The sequence below is a fragment of the Ornithorhynchus anatinus genome, chromosome X1 (genome assembly GCF_004115215.2).
Source record: "Ornithorhynchus anatinus isolate Pmale09 chromosome X1, mOrnAna1.pri.v4, whole genome shotgun sequence".
NCBI lineage: Eukaryota > Metazoa > Chordata > Mammalia > Monotremata > Ornithorhynchidae > Ornithorhynchus > Ornithorhynchus anatinus.
The window spans coordinates 41,863,112-41,884,602 of NC_041749.1; the positions used below are offsets into that span (position 1 = coordinate 41,863,112).

General features: G+C 41.1%; 1 protein-coding gene across 3 annotated transcripts in view; it reads left to right on the forward strand.

Moving 5' to 3' along the window:
• FNIP1 (folliculin interacting protein 1) overlaps positions 1-21,491 on the forward strand; it is a 126,540-nt gene that overhangs the window by 51,805 nt on the left and 53,244 nt on the right. For all 3 annotated transcript variants that reach the window (XM_029050282.2, XM_029050281.2, XM_007655363.4), the window contains exon 2: positions 13,194-13,320. In XM_029050282.2, the coding sequence (XP_028906115.1) occupies positions 13,194-13,320 (127 nt within the window). The remainder of the gene's footprint in view (positions 1-13,193; positions 13,321-21,491) is intronic.

The following is a 21,491-nucleotide window of genomic DNA, read 5'->3' on the forward strand; positions in this document are numbered from 1 at the left end:
CTCAGATTAATTCATTCAATTGTATTTATGGATTGCTTACTGTGTGCAGAGCACTGTACTAAGGACTTGGAAAGTGCAATACAGCAAGGAAGAGAGAGGATCCCTGCCCACAGTGGGCTTAAACTGTCTAGAGGGGGGTGTCAGTCTGGGAGGGAAACATAATAAAGACTCTGGAGGAAGTAGGGGGGTGAGGCTGGCAGTGTTCCCAGAAGAAATGCTCTAGTGTCAATGCGAATCTGCAACCTTCCACGAAATGGTGCAGGAAATGCTCTTGTGTTTCGCCGTGTGTGACATTACATTCACCCCACCTTCTCCGGCACCCAGGAGGGTCCTCAGTGGTCTCTGTAGTTGTGGAATATACAATATTGGTCAGCGATCTTTAAGTCAGTGTACATGAGGAAAAAGTAACTTCCAAAACTTAGGGTCAAACAGGTTGATTTCTCTTGACCAAGGTGGCTTAAGCGAAATACGAATTAGACGTGACAAGGTAGAAGAAATCAAGTGGTTACCTTGGATCCACATTAGTAAGTCATTTATGAGGTTAGTTCAGAGAGACAGAAAATAGGGGATGAATTAACTAAATAATTTACTAGAACCCATCTAAATGTCTTCACCTTTCAGATGATTTTTAATGAGAGACCAAATGAGAGATCACGAGATTACTTCCCTTTCAGAAGTAAGAAGGTGATCATTCCTTATGCCCGGTAGTCTTTCTAGGAGAACAGAATCCAGAAATCGATATTGGGTGGTCAGAAGCGGGGTGTTAAAGAAGCCCTCATATAATTCAACAACCAGCTGTGGGAGTGTCATATCTCTGCAAAGCCATGTAAATAATCTTAGAATGGATTGAAGCAAAAGAGGGAGTGGTCATAGAAATGTCAGCATTGTAAGTTTTCAAAGATTTCTGGAAGCCCTTGTGTCTTCCCAAATGAGAATTTCCTTCTGCAAAGCTAGATTGACGGGAATTTTGAAATTTACTATCTCTCTGGACAAAACCGTCTCTGGTTCTGTTCTACCACTATAATCTGTGTGCCCACTTTTCCCCAGTGAATGGATGAAGAGAACAGATTGTGGTTGAATCGTGAGCACCGGGAGGAGATTGTGTCTGTCCATACGTATATGTGAGGCGGTGAGCGTATCTGTTCTTTCCTACACCCTCCCCCTGTGTATAGCCGAGGGCTGCCAAGACAACCTGCTGTGATGTGGGCCATTTGGGGACAGGATACGGGATCCACCCTTACAGCACTTCATCTGTACTGATCACTTTTCTCCTGATAAGGCAACTCATAAGGGGCCTTCAGACAGATGCAAGTTCTCAGGGGAGAATAGGAGTACACCGTACCAACCAGGGAGAAATCGTCGCACCTTCTGGTGCTTCAAGAGGGGGGGAGCATATCCTTGTAGTCTGCCAGTTCCCCTACCTATAATTAATTTTAATGTCTCTCTCCCCCGACCCCGGTAAGCTCCTTAAGGGACAGGGATTGTGTCTGTGCTATTGTACCCTCCCAAGCGCATAGTACAGTGCTCTTCATACAGTTCATGCTTAATAAATACCATTGATTGACTGATTGATTTGTACCATCTTCAGCACCATATAGCCCAGTTTGACTGCTGGGCTGTCAGGCTCTTTCTGTCAGCATTCTATAAAGGTGTTAACATGAAAAACATGCAGAACAGATAAGCTGGCCTAAACTATAAATATCATTTGCGTAGAGCTTTTTAAAAATAGGTAGCAGTGATTCATCACCATGCAGTTTATAGACTTACGGTTAAAATACGGGTGAAAATAATCTTTTGACCTTAAATTCATTTTACTAAACAGTACTGCTAACGGGGCCTTACTTTATTTGGAATTTGTTTTCTTATTTATGCAGTATTCCTGATTACTTATTTGTCACTGTTTTTATGTTACCAGCCCACTGCATTGTTGAGTTTGACTTCCACATTTGAGTAGCTACTGAAAGTACTAACTGTTCAAAAAAAGAAGAGACAGTGGCAAACATGAGGAGAAGGTGTATGGTTTTCCGTGTATTGAGGACAGATTTAAGGTTATCCCTCATACTAGCAGTCCCACTGGAAAAATCCCTGAGAAATCACTTTGTTTTCATAAAAATCAAGAGAATACTGAACCTTCCACGCTTCCCTTTCTGGATTTCAGTGTCACCCAGAAATAATGGAATCCAGGGTGCTATTCCCCAAATGTTTACTGAGTAACCATTGACTGATATTAGGGATCCATTCAAGAACCATATCTCTAACAGTTTATACTTTACTTGCTGCTTAACTAATATTTGTCACTCTGTAGGTGGATAAATATATAAAATATCTTTTACGTAGTTGCATAACCTAAGAATAATCTGTTTCCTTGACTAGATGGTCATAGAAACTTTTCAGTGTTCTTGGTTATCCTCTTTAAACGTGTCCAAGTAGAGAAAAACATACTGATTAATGGATGAAACAATATGCAATTGGTGATAGTGTAAAAAAAATTTTTTTTGGGATTCTTTTGTAAACAGTTCCTAGAGAGTATTTTGAAAATGACTTTCATCCTGCCTCCTTAGAAACTTAGTAGAAGAGCTGATGCAGCCACGTTTTTTGACCTTTTAAAGATGAAAGTGTTCCACGTGATTTTTTTCAGCAATGAAACACCATCCTTTGGAGCTAAGTCTGCCTTCCCATCTCTGTGCATTGGAAAATTCTGCACATTTGTAGGCTATTTTCAAGGTCTCCTACATCCAACTACAAATCTCAAACCAGGGTTTGGGATTCTATTCTGAAACCTATCATTATGGACATGCTATTCCTTCCCACATCATTGAATGGAAGAGAAATTTTCTATGTTTGGAAATGTAATTTCAATAAATTAAGTGTAATATTTGCATGTAATCTGATAGTTGTTTTTTAAACATAATCACTGTTCGAATAAGAATGACTCTTTCAGTGTATCAAAAATGGTGGACAATATACATTAATTCTTTAGTTTTATTTTGTCTGAAGGCAATTCATATAAATTTGATTTCATTGATTGGTGAAAAGTAGATGGAGATCTTCAGAAGTAGTACAAATGAGGATTTGAAGGAGAAGCTTTGTTAATTGTAGACTTCTTCAATATTAGGAAAGAACTATTTTTCCCTTGAGCACATATTGGCATCACAAGTATAGAGCCAGACCTACTTTGCTTAGGAGATTATAGAAGAAGCTATGGTGGCTTTTACTTTCACTGTAGTCTTCCATAAACCTAGCGAAGTACTCTGTACAAAGCTATTCAGTAAGCACTATTGAATGAATGAAATGTTTACAATCTTTAAGAGTGGACCCAGTTGGTAAAACCCTCCAAATCTTTTCCCTGGTGGTTGTAATTTCACTGAGCAAAAATGATATTTTTCTCCAAGGCAGGTAGAGGTTTCATCAGGTCAGCAATTGAGTCTCCTTTCCAGTTTGCCTCAGGAATCCAAGCTTCAGTAAATAGCCCCGGTGAATCGAATAATAATAATGATGATAGTGCTTACTATGTGTCAAACACTGTTCTAAGCACTGGAGTAGTAAGCGACTCAGGTTGCCCACATTCGCTGTCCCAAATGCGGTTTAGTCTTAATCCCCATTTTACAGATGAGGGAACTAAGGCACAGAGAAGTGAACTGATCTGCCCAAGGTCACATAGCAGATAAGCCGCAGAGCTGGGATGAGAACCCAGGTCCTTCCAACTCCCTGTCCCTTTCTCTATCCACTGTATTATGGGAGAAACTGGGATAGAGGGCTGGTTGGGAGTTTCCCCAGAGTTGCCTGGATAGGCCAGTGAAATCCTGGCTTGGAAACTCCTCTTCCTCAACATCCCTGCATAAATAGGGCTGCATGGGAGAAGGCAGGGGTCGTCAGGCCAGCACCCTGCAACACACACCCACAAGCTGGCTAATGGAATGTGGGTAACTTTCCAAGCAGGGGAGTTATGTCCCAAGCCCTGCTGGCGGCCAAAAAATGAGGTTGGAGAACTGTCTCCTGAAACTGATTGGGGGAGTTGGTTGCAAGTGTTTCCTTTTGTGGGGAAAGGGAAACTAAAGAGGGAACAGTTGCGTCCCTCAGAGATCCTATAGTCAGAGCGGACTGGACCCACCAAAGAAGGTCTCAGGCCTCCCGGCAGACCGGCCCTGAAGCCTTATGCAGCAGTTCTGATTTCTCAGGCCCCCAGGGAGAAGACCACACACTTTTTAACACCAAAGGTTACAGGTGGGAGTCAGTCAGTCATTCGTATTTATTGAGCACCTACGGTGTGCAAAGTGCTGAACTAAGTGCTTGGGAGAGTGTAATATAAGACTATAGCAGACATGTACCCTGTGCTCACAGTAAATTTACAGTCTTGGGGGAGAGACAGACATTAATATAAATAAAGTTGCAGATATGTCCATACGTACAGATATGTCACAGGACTTGGGTTCTAATTCCGGTGCCACCATTTGTCTGCTATGTGCCCATAGGCATAGTCAGTTCACTTCTCTGTATCTTGTTACCTCCTCTGCAGAATGGGGATTCAATCCTCCTTCCAATTTAGACTGTGAGCCCTGTGTGGGACAGGGACTGCATCCAACATGATAAATTTATATCTATCCCAGCGCTTAGAACACCACTTGACATATAATAATTATAACAATAATCAAAATTGTGGTATTTTAATTCTTACTAAGTGCCAAGCACTGTACTTGGCACTGGGGTAGATAGAAGATCATCAGGTCCCACATGGGGCGTACAGTCTAAGTAGGAGGAAAAACAGATATTGAATCTCCATTTTACAGATGAGGGAACTGAGGCACAGAGAAGCAAAGTGATTTACCCAGGGTGATACAGCAAGCAAGAGGCAGAACGGGTTTAGAAACTGGGTACTCTGACTCGTGGGTCCATGCTCTTTCCACTAGGCCACTGTGCTTCTCATAGTAAGCAGTTAATACCATTTTATTTTTATTTTGAAAAAAGGTGTTACTTCTATTTTTGGTGCATTTCCTTATTTACAAATATAATTCAGTGATATGGACAAATCCTAAAATTGATCCTCCTATATTTTTAGAAAGTTCTTACTCTTGACCCTTGGGACTTCCCTGGGCCGAGTCTAGGGGAGATCCCAAATGGACCGTTTGACTCAGCCTTCACAGAAAGCATTTGCTTATTTCATTCTAGGGTCATTGAAGGGATTAGGGTAGGATAAATATTGGGGAGGGCTTCGAATGGGGTGGGAGGGAAAGTGTGATGGAATTGAGCTATCCCCAGGACCCTTTTAAAATGATTGGAATTCTTGGAAAAACACTAGGCTGGCCATAGATATCCCCAAGTTTGGTTATATGGGAAAGGTGAGCACCAAACTCTTCTTCAGCTCACTGGGGCTGTTGTAGATACTGGTTTTATGAAAACTACACCATGCAGTGGCAGTGCAGTGAGGAGGAATTGAGGGGCAAAGAGTTGGCTGTCCTGTGTCCTATGAAGTACTCAATCACTTGGCCCCCTCCTACCTCACCTTGCTGCTCTACTACAACCCAGGCTTCACATTTTGCTTTTCTAATGCTAGCCTACTCACTGGACCTCGATCACGTCAATCTCTCCGCTGACCCCTTGCCCATATGCTGCCTCTGGCCTGGAACACCCTCCCTCTTCATATCCGTTCCCCTGCTCCTTCAAAACCTTAATGAAGGCACATCTTCCCTAAGAGGCCTTCCCTGATTAAGCCCTGATTTCCTCTTTTTCCCACTCCCTTCTGTGTCACCCTGACTTGCTCCCTTTATTCGCTTCTTCCTTCCTTAGCCCCACAGCACTTATGTACATATCCATATTTTATTTATATTAATGTCTGTCTCCCCCATTGAACTGAGCTCTTTGTAGGCAGGGAATGTGTCTGCCGACTTTGTTGTATTGTACTCTTCCCAAATGCTTAATACAGTGTTCTGCACTCAGTAAGTGCTCAAAACATATGATTGATTTTATAGTCTTTCAACACCAGGGAATGGTAATGTTTGTATAACTGAAATGATGGGAATGGATTCAATCAGTTGTATTTTTTATGCCATTTGTTAAGTACTTAATATGTACCAGGCACCATACTAAGCACTGAGATAGATACAAGCTAATCAGGTTGGACACAGTCCATGTCCCACACGGGACTTAGTCTTAAATCCCATTTGACAGATGAGATGTGGTTTGCCCAAGGTCTTAAAACAGAAAAGTGGTGGAGCCAGGATTAGAACCTAGGTCCTTCCAACTCCCAGGACTGTTGCTCCATCTACTAGTCCCTGCTGCTTCTCCTTATTGAGCAGTTACTTTGGAAAGTAAAATAAAACCTAGTTGGTAGATGTGATCCCTGCCACAAAGATTTTACATTCTACAGGAGGAAACGGGTACTAAAATAAATTATGGACAGGGAAAATAGAGTATAAGGACATTTACTAAAGTGTTGTTGAGCTGGGGTGAGTATCAGAGTGCTTAAGGATATTTTTATGAGCAGTCAGATTATTATGTGGTTATCTTAAGAAGCTGCATCCTACTGTTACACTGGAGAAACTGCCCTCTAACAAAATGTAGGTTTTCTTAGAAATTAAAACTTGGAAGAGTGAAGGCCCCTTTTTTTTCAAATTTGCATTTAGCATATCATTCGACAGCTGGAAAGAATGCCCCTTTTTGTATTTCATTGCTCTCCAGTGAGCATCTCGATAATGAATTGCTCCTATGTGTGAGGGCTACAGCAAGAGGGAGAGAGAGTGGTTTGTTCTGGGTCCTTAGCCTCTGATGGCACACTGCTTATCCAAAGTAGGTTTTCCTATATGGTTTGCCCACATAATGTCTGATGACGTACAGGCAGAGGGTCCTGGCTCTCTTACTGTCCCAGGCCTAGTGGAGGCTTTCCTATTTAAATGTTCTTTTTTTTTTTTCCAACAAACTTGGCCTGGTTTGTTTTGTTTCAAGGACCATTTGAATGAAGCACGTGAATATTTTTTTTTACAGTACAAAAATGATGAGTGGTGACCCTTGGTTGGAATGGTCATGAAAATAATTAGTATGCTTGTTCATGTATGTATGACATAGTACAGATGTATGAGTTTTTGCATGAAGTATTTTGTATAAAAATATTTAGTTTATGTATGTTGAAAATGAACAAGGTAAAATTACGTAAGGAAAATCTAAGAATTTTTTTAATGGGATCAAGTGTGTCACAGCTTATTATCGTGCTGTCAAGAATGCATAATCTGCTCTTGGAGCTTTTTATAAGCAGACGATCCCAAATATATAGAGCACATTTACTGTGTCCTACTCAGGATGAAGGTTATGAAAGGAATGCAATGTGAACAACAGGTTCTAAAAGTTTTGGTAAAGACTGGAAAAAAAAATGTGCTGCTTAAAAAAACTCTAAATACATTCAAATGAATAAATGCATCAAAGTAATGATCTCTTCTGATTTTTCCTAGTTGTTAAATAAGATTTAAATCTATGAATATTTCATTTTGGTCTCCTATACACTCTGCAGAGCTGAATGATCTTCATCAAGTTTTGACTAGATCATGTAACCCCGACCCTTAATTGTATTAAAACTCCTGATAATAGTTTCATGCCTACTGGGAAGCAGCGTGGCTCAGTGGAAAGAGCCTGGGCTTGGGAGTCAGAGGACATGGGTTCTAATCCTGCCGCCGCCACTTGTCAGCTGTGTGACTTTGGGCAAGTCACATACCTTCTCAGTGCCTCAGTTACCTCATCTGTAAAATGGGAATTAAGACTGTGAGCCCCACGTGGGACAACCTGATTACTTTGTATCTACCCCCAGTGCTTAGAACAGTGCTTTGCACATCATAAGTGCTTAACAAATGCCATCATCATCATCATCACTTACTTGCTGTGTGACCTTGGGCAAGTCACTTCACTTCTCTGTGCCTCAGTTCCCCCTTCAGAAAAATGGGGATTCAATACTTGTTCTTCCTCCTACTTAGACTGTGGGCCTCATGTGGGGCGTCCTGATTATCTTGTAGCTGCCCCAGCGCTTAGAACAGTGCATGGCCCATAAGCACTTAACAAATGCTGCTATTATTATTGCTGTTATTATTATTATGTCCCTTCACCACCTGGCTTCCTTGTACTTAACTGCTCTCATGTATTGCTAGTCTGTAAACTCTGAGGGTAGTGATTGGTTCTGGCAACTTTTTGTCCTCTCCTCAGTGCTTAGTACAGTGCTATGTGCACAGTAAGCACTCAGTAAATACTATTAATGTATTGCTACACCACAGTTCATTCTTTCCTCTTTGCTCTTGCAAAACCTCTTAACATCCTGTAACCATTTCTTCCCTCTGAGCCTTAGCAAAAGGCCTTCAATCAGAGATATCTGTTGAGCACATACTGAGGGCTAGACATTGTATGAAACATTTGGGAGAGCACAACTGTAGCAAGACCCTTGCCCATAAAGAGTTTGCAATCTAATGTCTCCTGCCTGGAATGCTCTCCCTCCTCCTTTTTATCGGTCTCCATCCATTTCATTCCCTCAGTTAAAGGTCTATTAAAACCCTCCTTCTGGATGCTGTGTGATCTTGAACAAGTCATTTAACTTCTTTGTGCCTCAGTGACCTCATCTGTAAAATGGGGATTAATACTGCAAACCCCACATAGGACATGGACTGTGTCCAACCTGATTAATCTGTGTCTACCCCAGTGCTTAGTATAGTAAGAACTTAATAAATGCCACAAATACACACAAAAGTCTTCCCTGATTAATCCACACCACTCTAGTCAACGTACCTATGCATGAGTGGTTAGCTATGTCTGTTTCCTTTTTGTGTTTTGCTCCTGAGCAGAAGTGGAGCATGCCATTACTAAATTTTCATAAAGTCTGTAGTATGGGATCATGCCCTTCTTAGGAGTGTACGATCCTGAGAGGGAAGTGAATTTGTTCTGCTTTTATAGTTAGGTTCAGCATAGAACTCTGTAACAAAACAATAAATATTGTTGCTCTATTCGGTTCTGACAATACTTATTTATCCTTGAAATGAAGTATTACAACATCTGTCAGCTCATTGTGGACAGGGAATGTGTCTGTGTATTGTTTCAGTGTACTCTCCCAAGTGCTTGGTATAGTGCTTTGCACATAGTAAGTGCTCAATAAATAAGATTTAATTAATATTTCAAGACTAATGAGTCCTAACAGGGTCTATTCCAACTCTGTGTTTCACCTTTGGTTGTAGAGGAATTGTAGATGTGTCCCTGAGCTGCACCATAGCCAGATGTTTTTAGCATTCTGCTGCTCAGGTGACGCCAGAGTGTGGAGAGGACCGAGGAGGCTGCATTTGGGAGCCACTGCATTTGGCTCTTGGTGCTCAGTAGGTTGGAGTACCTCCATGATCCAAATTGACTTTACTTCCAGGGAACCTAATGTGCTTCAAAGTCTCAATTTATGCCCCCCCAATTCCAAGGCTTCCCTGCCAGTGGACTCCTTAGAGATCTCTGGTTCTAGGCTTGGCCGTTTTAATTATCATCGCGTGGTTTCGGTTCAGATGTCATGAGACGGGACATCATGGAATCGATCGGTGATCCGTTCAATTAGGGACTCCAGAGATGGCTTTTCTGAAAGGTAAACTGAGAAAGGAAGGGAAAAACAGTTTAGAATCTCACCCAGAAGATCAGTCAGCAAATGTTTCTGCCAACTCTGCCATATGGTACTCTCCCTTGAGCTTAGTACAGTGTTCTGCACACAGTAATTACTCAATGAATACCATTCATTGATTGATTTACCATGTGCAGAGAACCAATTTAAGCTCTTGGGAACTGGTAATGGGAACAAGACCCATGATCTCAATTCTCAAACCCCTCTATCACTGCCATTATGACCAACAAATATTTATTGAATGCCTATTGCATGATGCTTCGGGGTGTGTGTGTGTGGTTATCCACACATCTAAAAATGTGGCACCTAAAAACCACAAATCTGAGTTTAGACCTAGTAGAAAGAACATCAGTCTTGGGGTCAGGACATCTGAGTTCTAGTCCTAGTTCAGTAGCCTGCTGTGTGACCTTGGCTAAGTCACTTAACTTATTATATTTTCAGTTCCCATATTTGTAAAATGGGGATAAGATGCCTGATGCCCTTTGCTCTTAGTTTGCAAACCCCTTGTGTCATATATGATTATCATATATCTGTACCAGCACTTAACTCTTAGTGCTTAATAAATACCATTAAAGTCAAAGTTGAACTGAAAAAAAAATGAGATCACAAGAAAGCAATTATTCTGAAAATTTCTAAATGATTTGGGCTATTTTTGTGTTAAGTGGCCCTATTTGCGTATTGATAAGAATTCTAGGCCCTTTGGGCATTTACCTTCTTTCCATCAATCAATAAATCATATTCATTGCCTGATTACTATTTGCAGAGTACTGTACTAAGTGCTTGGGATCTTTTAGTGTACATATATGGGATCCAAATACATAAGATTCCTGCCCTCACAGAGCTTACAGTCGAGTGGAAGAAACAGACACCAAAATAAATAACAGATAGGGCAAGTGACAGAGTGTAAGGATGCATACATAAATGCTGGGATACTCATATCAAAGTGCTTAATGGGTACACACCCTCGATGCAGAGGGGAGGGTGAATGAAGTGGTGACATGAGGGCCTAGTCAGGGAAGCCCTCCTGGAGGAGATGTGATTTTTAATAGGGCTTTGAAGGAGGGTAGAATGGCGGCAGTCTGTCGGATGGGAAGGGGCAGGTGGGACCAGGCTAGAGGCAGGACAGCAGTTTGTTCCTCATGATTTGTCTCGTTTTCCTGTGCCTCATATTTTTTATGTGTTCTCGCTTTTTCACAGTTTCTCTATTCTGTTCTATAGCTAAATGTTAATTCTTTTGGTGTTGCTTTGTTTCTGTGGCATTTGTTAAGCACTTACTATGTGCCAGGTACTGTACTAAGCTCTGGGATAGGTACAATCTAATCAGGTTGAACACAGCCCCCGACCCACAGGGGGCTCGCAGTCTTCTTCCCCATTTTACAGATGAGGTAACTGAGGCACAGAGGAAGTGAAATGACTTGCCCAAGGTCACATAGGCAAGTGAGGGAGCCGGGGTGAGAATCCAGGTTCTTCTGATCTTAGGTCTGTGTTCTATAAAAACAATAATAATTATGGTATTTGTTAAGAGCTTACTATGTGTCAAGCACTGTTCTAAACACTGGGGTAGATTCAAGGTAATCAGGTTGTCCCACATAGGGCTTACAGTCTTAATCCCCATTTTGCAGATGAGGTAACTGTGGCACAGAGACATTAAGTGGCTTGCTCAAGGTCACACAGCAGACAAATGGCAGAGCTGGGATTAGAACCCACGTCCTCTGACTCCCAAGCCCATGCTCTTTCCACTAAGCCATGCTGCTTTCACTAAGCCATGCTGCTTCCTTGATTAAGACGTTGACTTCCTTCCCCAGGTGCTCAAGATAGCTATTCATTGTTTAAGTTCTTCCAAGTGGACAAAGCAGTAAACTCTGTGCTGCTGTAATGATGACTAGACCAGAAGTCCAATATTAGCAGCACATATCCCCATTTCTAGGCATTTGAAACATTAAAATAAGACTGCATAATTGGTTGTATCTCTCTCTGACACAGGTGTGTAACCTCATTCACAATTTTAGGGAACATTTGAATGTAACCTGTCTCGGTTCTGACTTCTGGCCCTATTTTGACTGCTGAAACCGAGACTGGCCAGTAGATCTTGGAGAGGTTGGTAAACAGCACACATCCCTTTGTGTTTTTACCAATGACTGTCAAGTCCAGTTCCTCCAAAGTCAGGTATTGGCACAGGGAAGGTAAAAATCATAATAATTGAGGTACTTAAGTGCTTACTATATGCCAAGCAGTGAACCAAGTGCTGGGGTAGATAGAAGATAACCAGGTCAGACCCTGCCCTTGTCCTACATGGAGCTCACAGTCTAAGGGGGAGGTAGAACAGGTATTTAGCCCCCATTTTATGGATGAGGAAACTGAGGCACAGAGAGTTAAGTGACTGGTTGTGTGGATCCATCCCAGCCGCCCTGTGGAGATGGTTCATGAATCGATACAGTTTCTTCACATCCTCTCAATATATCCATACTGTGAATTTTGATTCTTTTCCAGAGTAAAAATATCTTGCTAAAAAGCAGCATGGCTTAGTGGAAAGAGTATTGGCTTGAGAGTCTGAGGTCATGGGTTCTAATCCATGTGTGACTTCGGGCAAGTCACTTCACTTCTCTGTGCCTCAGTTACCTCATCTGTAAAATGGGGATGGAGACTGTGAACCCCACGTGGGAAACCTGATCATCTTGTATCCCCCCAGTGCTTAGAACAGTGCTTTGCGCATAAGTGCTTAACAAATACCATCATCATCATCATTATATGTATGTGTATGTACATGCATATATATATATGTATTCTGTGTAATCTTTCAAAATACCTGTTTTGGGTAGCATTGGAGGGTGCATAAGCCGTATTCCTTTGCCTTCCATATCTTGGAGCCCCACATCATCTTTATTTCTCTCTAACCTCCTGTTTCTCAGAAGCTGGAGAGACAATAGAGAATTCTTGACAGATTCTTGTTGCTTTCAGGTTTTTCGATAAGCACTTCAGAGTACTAAGCGATTCCTCTCAAAGTTAACATACCTTTGGTCCCAGCTGCTTAAAGAAGTAAAGAATCAAGGATAAACACTAAGACAATCTCCTGTAAAGCCACTGGCCCATAGAATCGTGCTTTAAAAGGTATTAAAATAGCCATACAGTCAGTGAACTCTGTCCCACGTTTCTCGCCGCGTTATGAGTAATGAATACATTGGTTGCTTAAATTCAAGATTAGCCTAAAATGAAAACTACTACCATGGGATTTCAGTTTTTTCTTACTATTTAAAGCCTAAAGGTCTCATTTCATTTGCAGAACTAAATGTATATATTTTACAAACTGGCTAGTATTCTGGTACAATTTGTCACAGGAAGGGGGTTTAGTAATAGTAGCTACGGGATTTATTAAGTGCTTAATCTGTCCTAAGCACTGGACTACGTACAAGGGAATTATTAGTCCCTGTTCCGCGTGGACTCACAATCTAACAATATCTTTGTGTCATATATTTGAGATTTCATCTTTAAGAATATGTGGGGGAAACAAGACATTTATATCGAGTACTTCTTGAATTAAAGACTTTTTCATTGTTTTTTTTTTTTTTTTTTACTGAAGCTGGCCTTTACCGGAGTTCGATCCAAGTCAGATCCGACTGATAGTGTACCAAGACTGTGAAAGACGAGGGCGAAATGTCTTATTTGATTCCAGCGCTAAAAGAAAAACTGAGGACATGTCTGTGTCGGTGAGCATTGTTAATTTACATTTCATATTGTTATGATTGTAACGTTAAAGATGGTAACTGAGATCAGGAGCATGATATTTTGTGTCTGTAATGCTACAGGAACCAAAAAAGTGTTGCATTATCCTGGTTTTAATTTGAGGTTGGTTTTTTTTGTTTTTCTAAATCTCTGTAATAATCATTCTTAACCTGTTACCCTTAGAAACTAGTTCTTGAGGAAATGCACTGCTTTTGGGGATGAATTCATTTTATTTCACTTCAAAATGGAGTTCATGAAGATAATATTTTGAAAACCGATATTTCCAGTGCTCTGGTCCCCAAATGCCCACCATCTGGAAATTCATTCATTGATTCATTCAATTGTATTCATTAAGCACTTATTGTGTGCAGAGCACTGTACTAAGGAAATTCTGAGCTGGCTCATGAGAGAGAATCAGACCTGAATCCCTGCTGCTGCTCCTGTCACCACCTTAATGACTGGACAGGCAGGCAAAAGGTCCCACTACCCTGGGCCAACTTGATAACTTCTGAACCTTCCTTAAGACTCATGTATCTATGTCTGCTTCATTCATTTACTTTTTGATCGCTACATAGTTTCATGTCTTTCTTTCAGTGAACACGTTGCTTTGTTATCCTGCACTTCCCAAGCCCCTAGAACATTCACCGCACCAACTGGTGCTCAGGAAATCCTACTACTCCCTGATCTTGTTCGGCATACTCAATTCCCCCTTCTCTGCATGACTTCAAAAGTCACAGCCTTCCACCAAAAAGTTATCAAAAGGCTGCCACTGAAATGGTTTTTCCTGGTGGTGATCAACAAATCATTTTCATTTTATTTCTGAGCGGAAGTCTATTTGTGAGTTCCTAAGATGAGGATGCAAATGCTGAATTTGTCCCACTTTTGACAGGTGCCGAAATGTAATTTATTTTGCTAGATTGTTAACATTTACTGCACATTTCTCATCTTTGAGGAATTCTTTTCGTTTTAGACGTTTGGAACTGTGGTCTCAATGATTTTTCGAAATTTCATTATTTTCCCTTTTAATGAGTCCTGGTGAAGCTTTTCAAAAATGTATCCTAGTTTGACTGTTAAGTTTTTGCGGAATTGTACAGTTAAATCAAAACTCTGACTTCTTTGTAAGCCTGTTTAGTCACCGCTCATGGTTCTCGGTATGGAAAAGAAGTATTTTTCAGACATCAACTTGTAACCTGGGAGAAAAATGCTCTAAGCAAATTCCTCGGCTCATTTGCCCTTTTGCAGGAAGAAGTTTGTGTGGGCTGAGTACACTCACTGTGAAAGAGAATAGCTATTTACCACCCACAAAAAGTCAAAGGCTCGGCCAGTTTTTTAGTTTGCTTTTGATTTGCACCTCCCTACAGATGCACAGAAACTTAAAGTGATATGTTATTGTTGGATGCCCTTTTTATAAAACTGATTGTGTTTTGGATGCCCTTTTTATAAAACTTATTGTGTTTAGGACTATTTTTCTGCCTTTCCATTATTTTTACTAGGATGGCTGCTGATGACACGTTAAGCTACAAAAAAAAGTTGTAGTTGAAATTTGATGCTTTTACACATTGTGGCAGGATACAACGAAGTCTGCTAGAATTTTGAGGGCTTTTATTGGGGGTGCACAAAAGCATCGGAGTTTATTGAATAATAGATTTGTCTTTTTCCAGGGAAATGCCAAGCTTTGGTTAAATACGAAATTTATAAGTCTAATATGTAGGTAGAAGAGTAACTTCTATCAGAAGGTTGGGAGCCTGGAGGAATCCATACTTATGGGTCTGAGCAACATTGAACATATTCATGATGATAATAATCAAAATAATTATGGAACTTGTTAAGCATTTACTATGTCCCAAGCACTGGGACAGATACAGGTTAATCAGGTTGGGCACAGTCCCTGTTCCACATGGGGCTCACACTCTTAATACCCATTTTACAGATGAAGGAACTGAGGCCCAGAGCAGTAGTTTTGTATGGTAAAGTCAACCGTTCTCTTTTGTTCTATAAATGTATTGTAATTTTTTTTTTGATGCTAAAATAAGTTACTGGTCCAAAGTTTGTAACGAAAGACCTGGAATCACCTCGATGTAAAACCTCATGCTCCGTTGTTGAATGCCGTGCTAGGACATACTGATGCATTTATTAAGTTTCCTATCAATAGCAAGCAATTCATCTGGTCTTCTGAACCTACAGTAGTTTCTCACAGGCTTTTACAATAACAGTTACTTTTGTCTCACCAGAATATTGGAGAAAAAATTGCGGTTTGAACAAATCGAGATTATTTTTACTAATATTTTTACAAAATATGCCAAGCTTGTGCACAATACAGACTTATTCCAAATGTCAACAGTTTGCCTAAGATTGAAGTTAAATTCCCGTACTCCCAACTGTGTGTTGTGTTTATCAATTTCATATTTTGACTTGACTTGGGAAGAGGTTAGAGATTGCATCTGAACAATCTGTAAAATCACTCAATGGAAGTGTTGGATTTTGTTTAGCATTTTTCAAGGGAATGATTTCTGAACTCTCTATCCTACCCTTCTGTTTCACTTATCCTCAACCTCTGAATTAGAATTTACCCAGAACAGGTCATAAATTGACATCTGAATCAATCCAAATAATTACCTAAAAGAATTGTGCAAAATGTTTCCCATCTCCTTATATAGGGAAAGTTGATATTTGTAAATTTTAAGGGAGAGCTAAGTCTACCTAGTTTTCGGATAATATTTGGTCAATCCGAGTAGCGATAAAATGACTCTCTTGAGTGGATGGTCAGATGTTAAGATTAGTGAAGGTTAAATGCTTTGAAGGCTTTATAGGAAATGGTAGTAAATGAGAACAAGAAGGCAGTTCTGCTCTCACCCTAAGTAAATTGAAAGCAATGAAAGCAAAGTAGCTAGCATTGTTCCTTATAAATTTATCCAGTTTAAACAGAAGCCACTTGAGCATTTTGGAAAAACAGGCCAAGTGACGTTCGTGATTTGGTTATAAGAAGTAATACTTCACACTCTCTGAAACCTTTCTTAAGGGCTTCCCGAATTTACGCATGCCCCTGGATGGTGTTCCGATTTCTCTCTGGGATATTTTAAACAACATTTTGATCTTCTGGTATAGAGAGGCTGCTTTCAAAATGTATAATGAACTGAAATCGTGATGTTTGCTGCTTTCTAAAGGAATATTCAAATTTCAATTTTTACTAAAAAAAACTGCTTTTGTAGATGTACTTGAATGACTGTTGCATCCTACATTTGACTGCAGTATGTCAAATATGGCCGCATTATTACAGAATTTCTTGTTTTTAGCCAATGATGAAAAACCACATTATTAAATTAAAAGAAAAGATAGTGTCATAACTGCACACCTTTTACCTGGTCTGTCTTGAGAACAATGTAGCATGCTTGTGTAGAGCAATGTAGAGTGTGTATGTTACACATACATAATCCATCCTCCTTTCTTTTATACAGTATAAATAGTATATTTACAATCTCGAGGCTACCAGGCCTTAATAAGGAACTTGCAGTATTTGATATGAAACAAGTTGAAATGTGGTTTCACTGAAAACTGCTGGAGCCAAGTGGATTCAGTGTGGTTTCATCACATGATGCTCTGCTTATCCCAAGACATTGTTTTTGTGTCAGAGATAAAATGCAATGCTAGTTCACGAGTTTTGTCTAAAGTCATATGATTTTTCACATGTTTTAGCCATTGTGTGGTGGGATAAAATGGTATGTCCCATTAGCAAATCCATGTATTGCAAAAATTCAACATTCTCACATGACACAAGACAATTGGAGCTAAATTTTCAAAGATGAGCACCTAAATCAGAGATTAAATTTTACATTTGAGTTTCAGGCAGAGGTTAGTTGATTGTGAGCTCTCTGAAAGACAGGGACTGAGTCTAATCTCCACCTGTGTCGTCTTCTATTCTGTCTCAGTGTTTAGTACAGTGCTCTGAAAACATTAAGCTCTTAATAAATACTATTACTACTACTTCATGAGTTCCACTCATAAATCTGGAGTGTGAGCGTCTCTTTAGATGTCATTTGGATGTCATGTCCTGGTGGTCTAAAGTTTTGTTTTTCAAGATTTCCTGATGTCTTCTAGACTGTGAGCCCGCTGTAGGCACTGATTGTGTCACTTTGTTGCTGAATTGTACTTGCCAAGGGCTTAGTATAGTGCTCTGCACACAGAAAGCATTCAGTAAATATGAGTGATTGAATGAATGAATGTTTGTGTCTGTTAAGAAATTGAACTCTCTATCTACAAGTTGGAAAATGCTGTAAATTGAAACCAAAAATGTTTATAGCATTACACAAAAGAATCAGCCTTTCGTTGAGTTCAGTGGGCGGAAGAAAAAGGGCAAAGGTTGGTCTACAAATATGCTCCTGGAGGAAAACTAAACTTGGAAGTCAGCTGTTTACCACTTGGCTGTTGAATGTTGTAGTCAAGCTGAGAAAGAAACATGCCATTTTTCATTTTGGGCCTTGCCTTTTTGAAATGTGTTCGGGGCCAAGTCAGAGAAAATAGAAGAAACGCCCTCCCCTATGCAAGTATTTCCCACTGTGAAAGAGAGTTAATTTTTCTTTTTACCTTTATGTGAAACAATGATGCAGTTCAATATCTATATGTTTTTATAGATAGAAGCAGCTTGACTTAGTGGAAAGAGCATGGGCTTGGGATTCAGAGGACAAGGTTTCAAATCCCGGTTCTACCACTTGTCTGCTGTGTGACCTTGGTTAGACAAGCCACTTAACTTCTCTATGCTTCAGTTACCTCATCTGTAAAATGGGGATTAAGACTGTGAACCCGATGTGGGACAACCTGATTACCTTGTATCTACCCCAGCGCTTAGAACAGTGCTTGGCATATAGTAAGCACTTAACAAATACCATAATAATTATTATATAGATATTGCTATGTATTTATTTCAGTTTGGGGAAAAATGATCCCATAATGTATCATATGCCATAGAAGAGTTCCCAGGTAATTCAGGTGCCAGAGTGAAGCTGACACCATACAACCTCCTCCCTCTTCATATCCGACAGACAATTGTTCTCCCCAGCTTCAAAGCTTTATTGAAGGCACATCTCCTGACTAAGCTTTCCTTTCCTCTCCTCCCACTCCCTTCTGTGTTGCCCTGACTTGCTCCCTTTATTCATTTCCCCTCCCAGCCCCACAGTACTTATGTACATATCTGTAATTTATTTATATTAAGATCTGTCTCTAGACAGATCTGTCTTCCCCCTCTAGACTGTAAATTTGTTGTGGGCAGGGATTATAATAATAATTATTATTATTATGATATTTGTTAAGTGCTTACTATGTGCCAGGCACGGTACTAAATGCTGGGGAGGAATACAAGCAAATCAGCTTGGACACAGTCCCTGTCCCACATGGGGCTCACAGTCTTTCCAGATGAGGTAACTGAGGCACAGAGAAGTGAAGTGACATGCCCAAGGTCACACAGCAGGCAAGTGGAGGAACCTCTGACCTCCTAACTCCTAGGCCTGTGCTCTATCCATTACTCCATGCTGCTGATAGTATCTGATATATTGTACTCTCCCAAGTGCTCAGTACAGTGCTCTGCACATAGTAAGTACTCAGTTAATATGATTGGACTGATTTGGTAAACTTTTTTTGTTTGTTTTTTAATGGTATTTGTTAAGCACTTAAGAGGAGACCCCCCCGAGTACCTCTTTCAGTCAAGCCTTCATTCTGGGAGAAGGTTAGAAGCAAACAGACCCACCAAAGCTACCAGTGATATTTTCCACACCAGTCAGACTGGGATGATTCCTGGTTCAAAAGCGAGTCCCACCTGCATTACCAAAGACAGTTTCCGCTGGTACTGGAGGTTGGGGAGAGGGCTAGAAATGATAGCCCATTTCTATCAACCAATGAATGGCATTTATTGAGTGCTTCCTATTTGAAGGAGCACTATACTGAGCACTTAGAAAGGTATAATACAACAAAATTAGCAGGCATATTCACTGCCCATAACAAGCTTACGGTCTAGAGAGAGAGACAGACATCAATAGGAATAAATACATAATTTTATTCTAGTCAGTCAGTTGTATTTATTGAGTGCTTACTATGTGCAGAGTGCTGTACTAAGCTCTTGGGAGAGTACACTATAACAGTAAACAGACACATTCCCTAACCACAGTGAGCTCACAGTCTAGAGGGGGAGACAGACATTAATATAAATAAATAAATTAGGGATATGTTCATAAGTGCTGTGGATCTGGGGGGGAGGATGAATAAAGGGAGCAAGTCAGGGCAACTCAGAAGGGAGTGAGAGAAGAGGATCCAGGTGTCCTCGGGGGATCCCACTGCGCCTCGCAACCCCCAGCAGAACCAATTCCCATTCCTGGGGAGTCCAGCTCAGACGGCCTCTTTCCTGAAGCTCCCCGCCTGGCTTCCATCTCTGGCCCCAGGCCTCCTGCTCCCCATGAGTAGTGGGGATATTTATTAGGCGCTTACTTGTCTGCAAAGCATTGCACTAAGTGCTGGGGAACAATACACAAGTGAAAACTAGATACGGTCCCTGCCTTTGTAGGGCTGACAGTCTAAGAGTTTGAAATGGGAATAAGAGATGGAAGGCAGACACCTCAGGAGGGATGAAGTATTAAAACCCAATGATTGTGGGCAGGGAACGTGTCCATCAACTCTCCCCAGTGTTTACTGCAGTTCTCTGCACACAGTAATGGCTCAATCGATGCAATTGATTGATTAACCCAAGGAAGCAGACAAAATAGGCTCAAAGTCTCAGAGACCAGAGGGGAGTCGAAGAACATGATACTAATGATGGTATTTGTTAAGCACTTACTGTGTGTCAATCACTCTTCTAAGCACTGGGGTAGATACAAGGTAATCAGGTTGGACACAGTCCCTGTCCCATATAGAACTCACAGTCTCAAACACCATTTTACAGATGAGGTAACTGAGGTACAGAGAATGAAGTGACTTCCCCAAGGTCACACAGCAGACAAGTGGCAGAGCTGGAATTAGAACCCAGGACCTCTGACTCGCAAGCCCATGGCTCTTGTCCCTATGCCAAGCCCCTGGAGTAGGGACCCTCAGCGATGGGAAGGAGGGTGGCTACCACCACGTGCTTTTCTCAGCAGCACCAAAGGGGTCCGAGAGCATGCGGGAGCAACTTTTATTGGCGGCCCGAGCTGTATGGGTGTATGTCCAAAACCAGCAACTCATACCCAGCCCTAAGCAAACTGGCATCGTGTCCTAGCGCCATCTCCCCTGGCTTCCAGGTCCAGGAGGCTAGAGTGGCGTCTGTGTGCCGCTAACAAACCGGGACCTGGGAACAGATGCCGCCTAAGTGAGTCATTGGCAGCTGCTGGCACATGTGCTCACAGCTGGGCACCTCTTTCTGAATTCAACTCGAAAACCTAGACATAGGAGCAGAAAAGCTCCCTCCCAAGGTGGCAAATATGAAAACTTGAGAAACAGCATGACCTAGTGGATAGAGCACAGGCCTGGGAGTCAGAGGGACCTGGGTTCTAATTCCGGCTCCGACCCTTGTCTGCAGCATGACCTCGGGAAAGTCACTTCACTTCTCTGTGCCTCACTTACCTCATCTGTAAAATGAGGATTGAGGCTGTGAGCCCCATGTGGGACAGAGACTGTGTCCAACCTGATTAGCTTGTATCTACTCCATTGGTTAGTACAGTGCCTGGCACATAGTAAGTGCTTAACAAATACCATAAAAAAAACAAACCTTCCAGCGTGTTTACTTAATGTAAATGACTATATGTGAGAGGAGGGGAAAGTGTAGGAAGAGAAAGTTTGAATAATTTTGGTTTTTCAGAGCAGCAGTTATCAAGCTCAGGCAGTCTGACCTTCTGTTGACAGTTCTTGGATACGGCATATTTTCCTTAATTCGCCAAGCATTCATCTGAATCTACAAATGAGATATTCCTGTTATGCACATGTGTAGAATTTCTCCTTCTTCATTTACATGTAGGAAATGTCCATGTGGCCAAATGCAAAAACATAGAGAAGCAGAGATCTCTAATATTTTTAGCTATTCCACGCTAAATTGACTTCTCCTTTCTTGGAGCTGGCATCGGCAATGCCTCTGTAATGCTGGCAACTTTTTAACTGGCCTTTAGTTTCAAAATTATTTGTCTTATTATTTTTTTAATGGTAT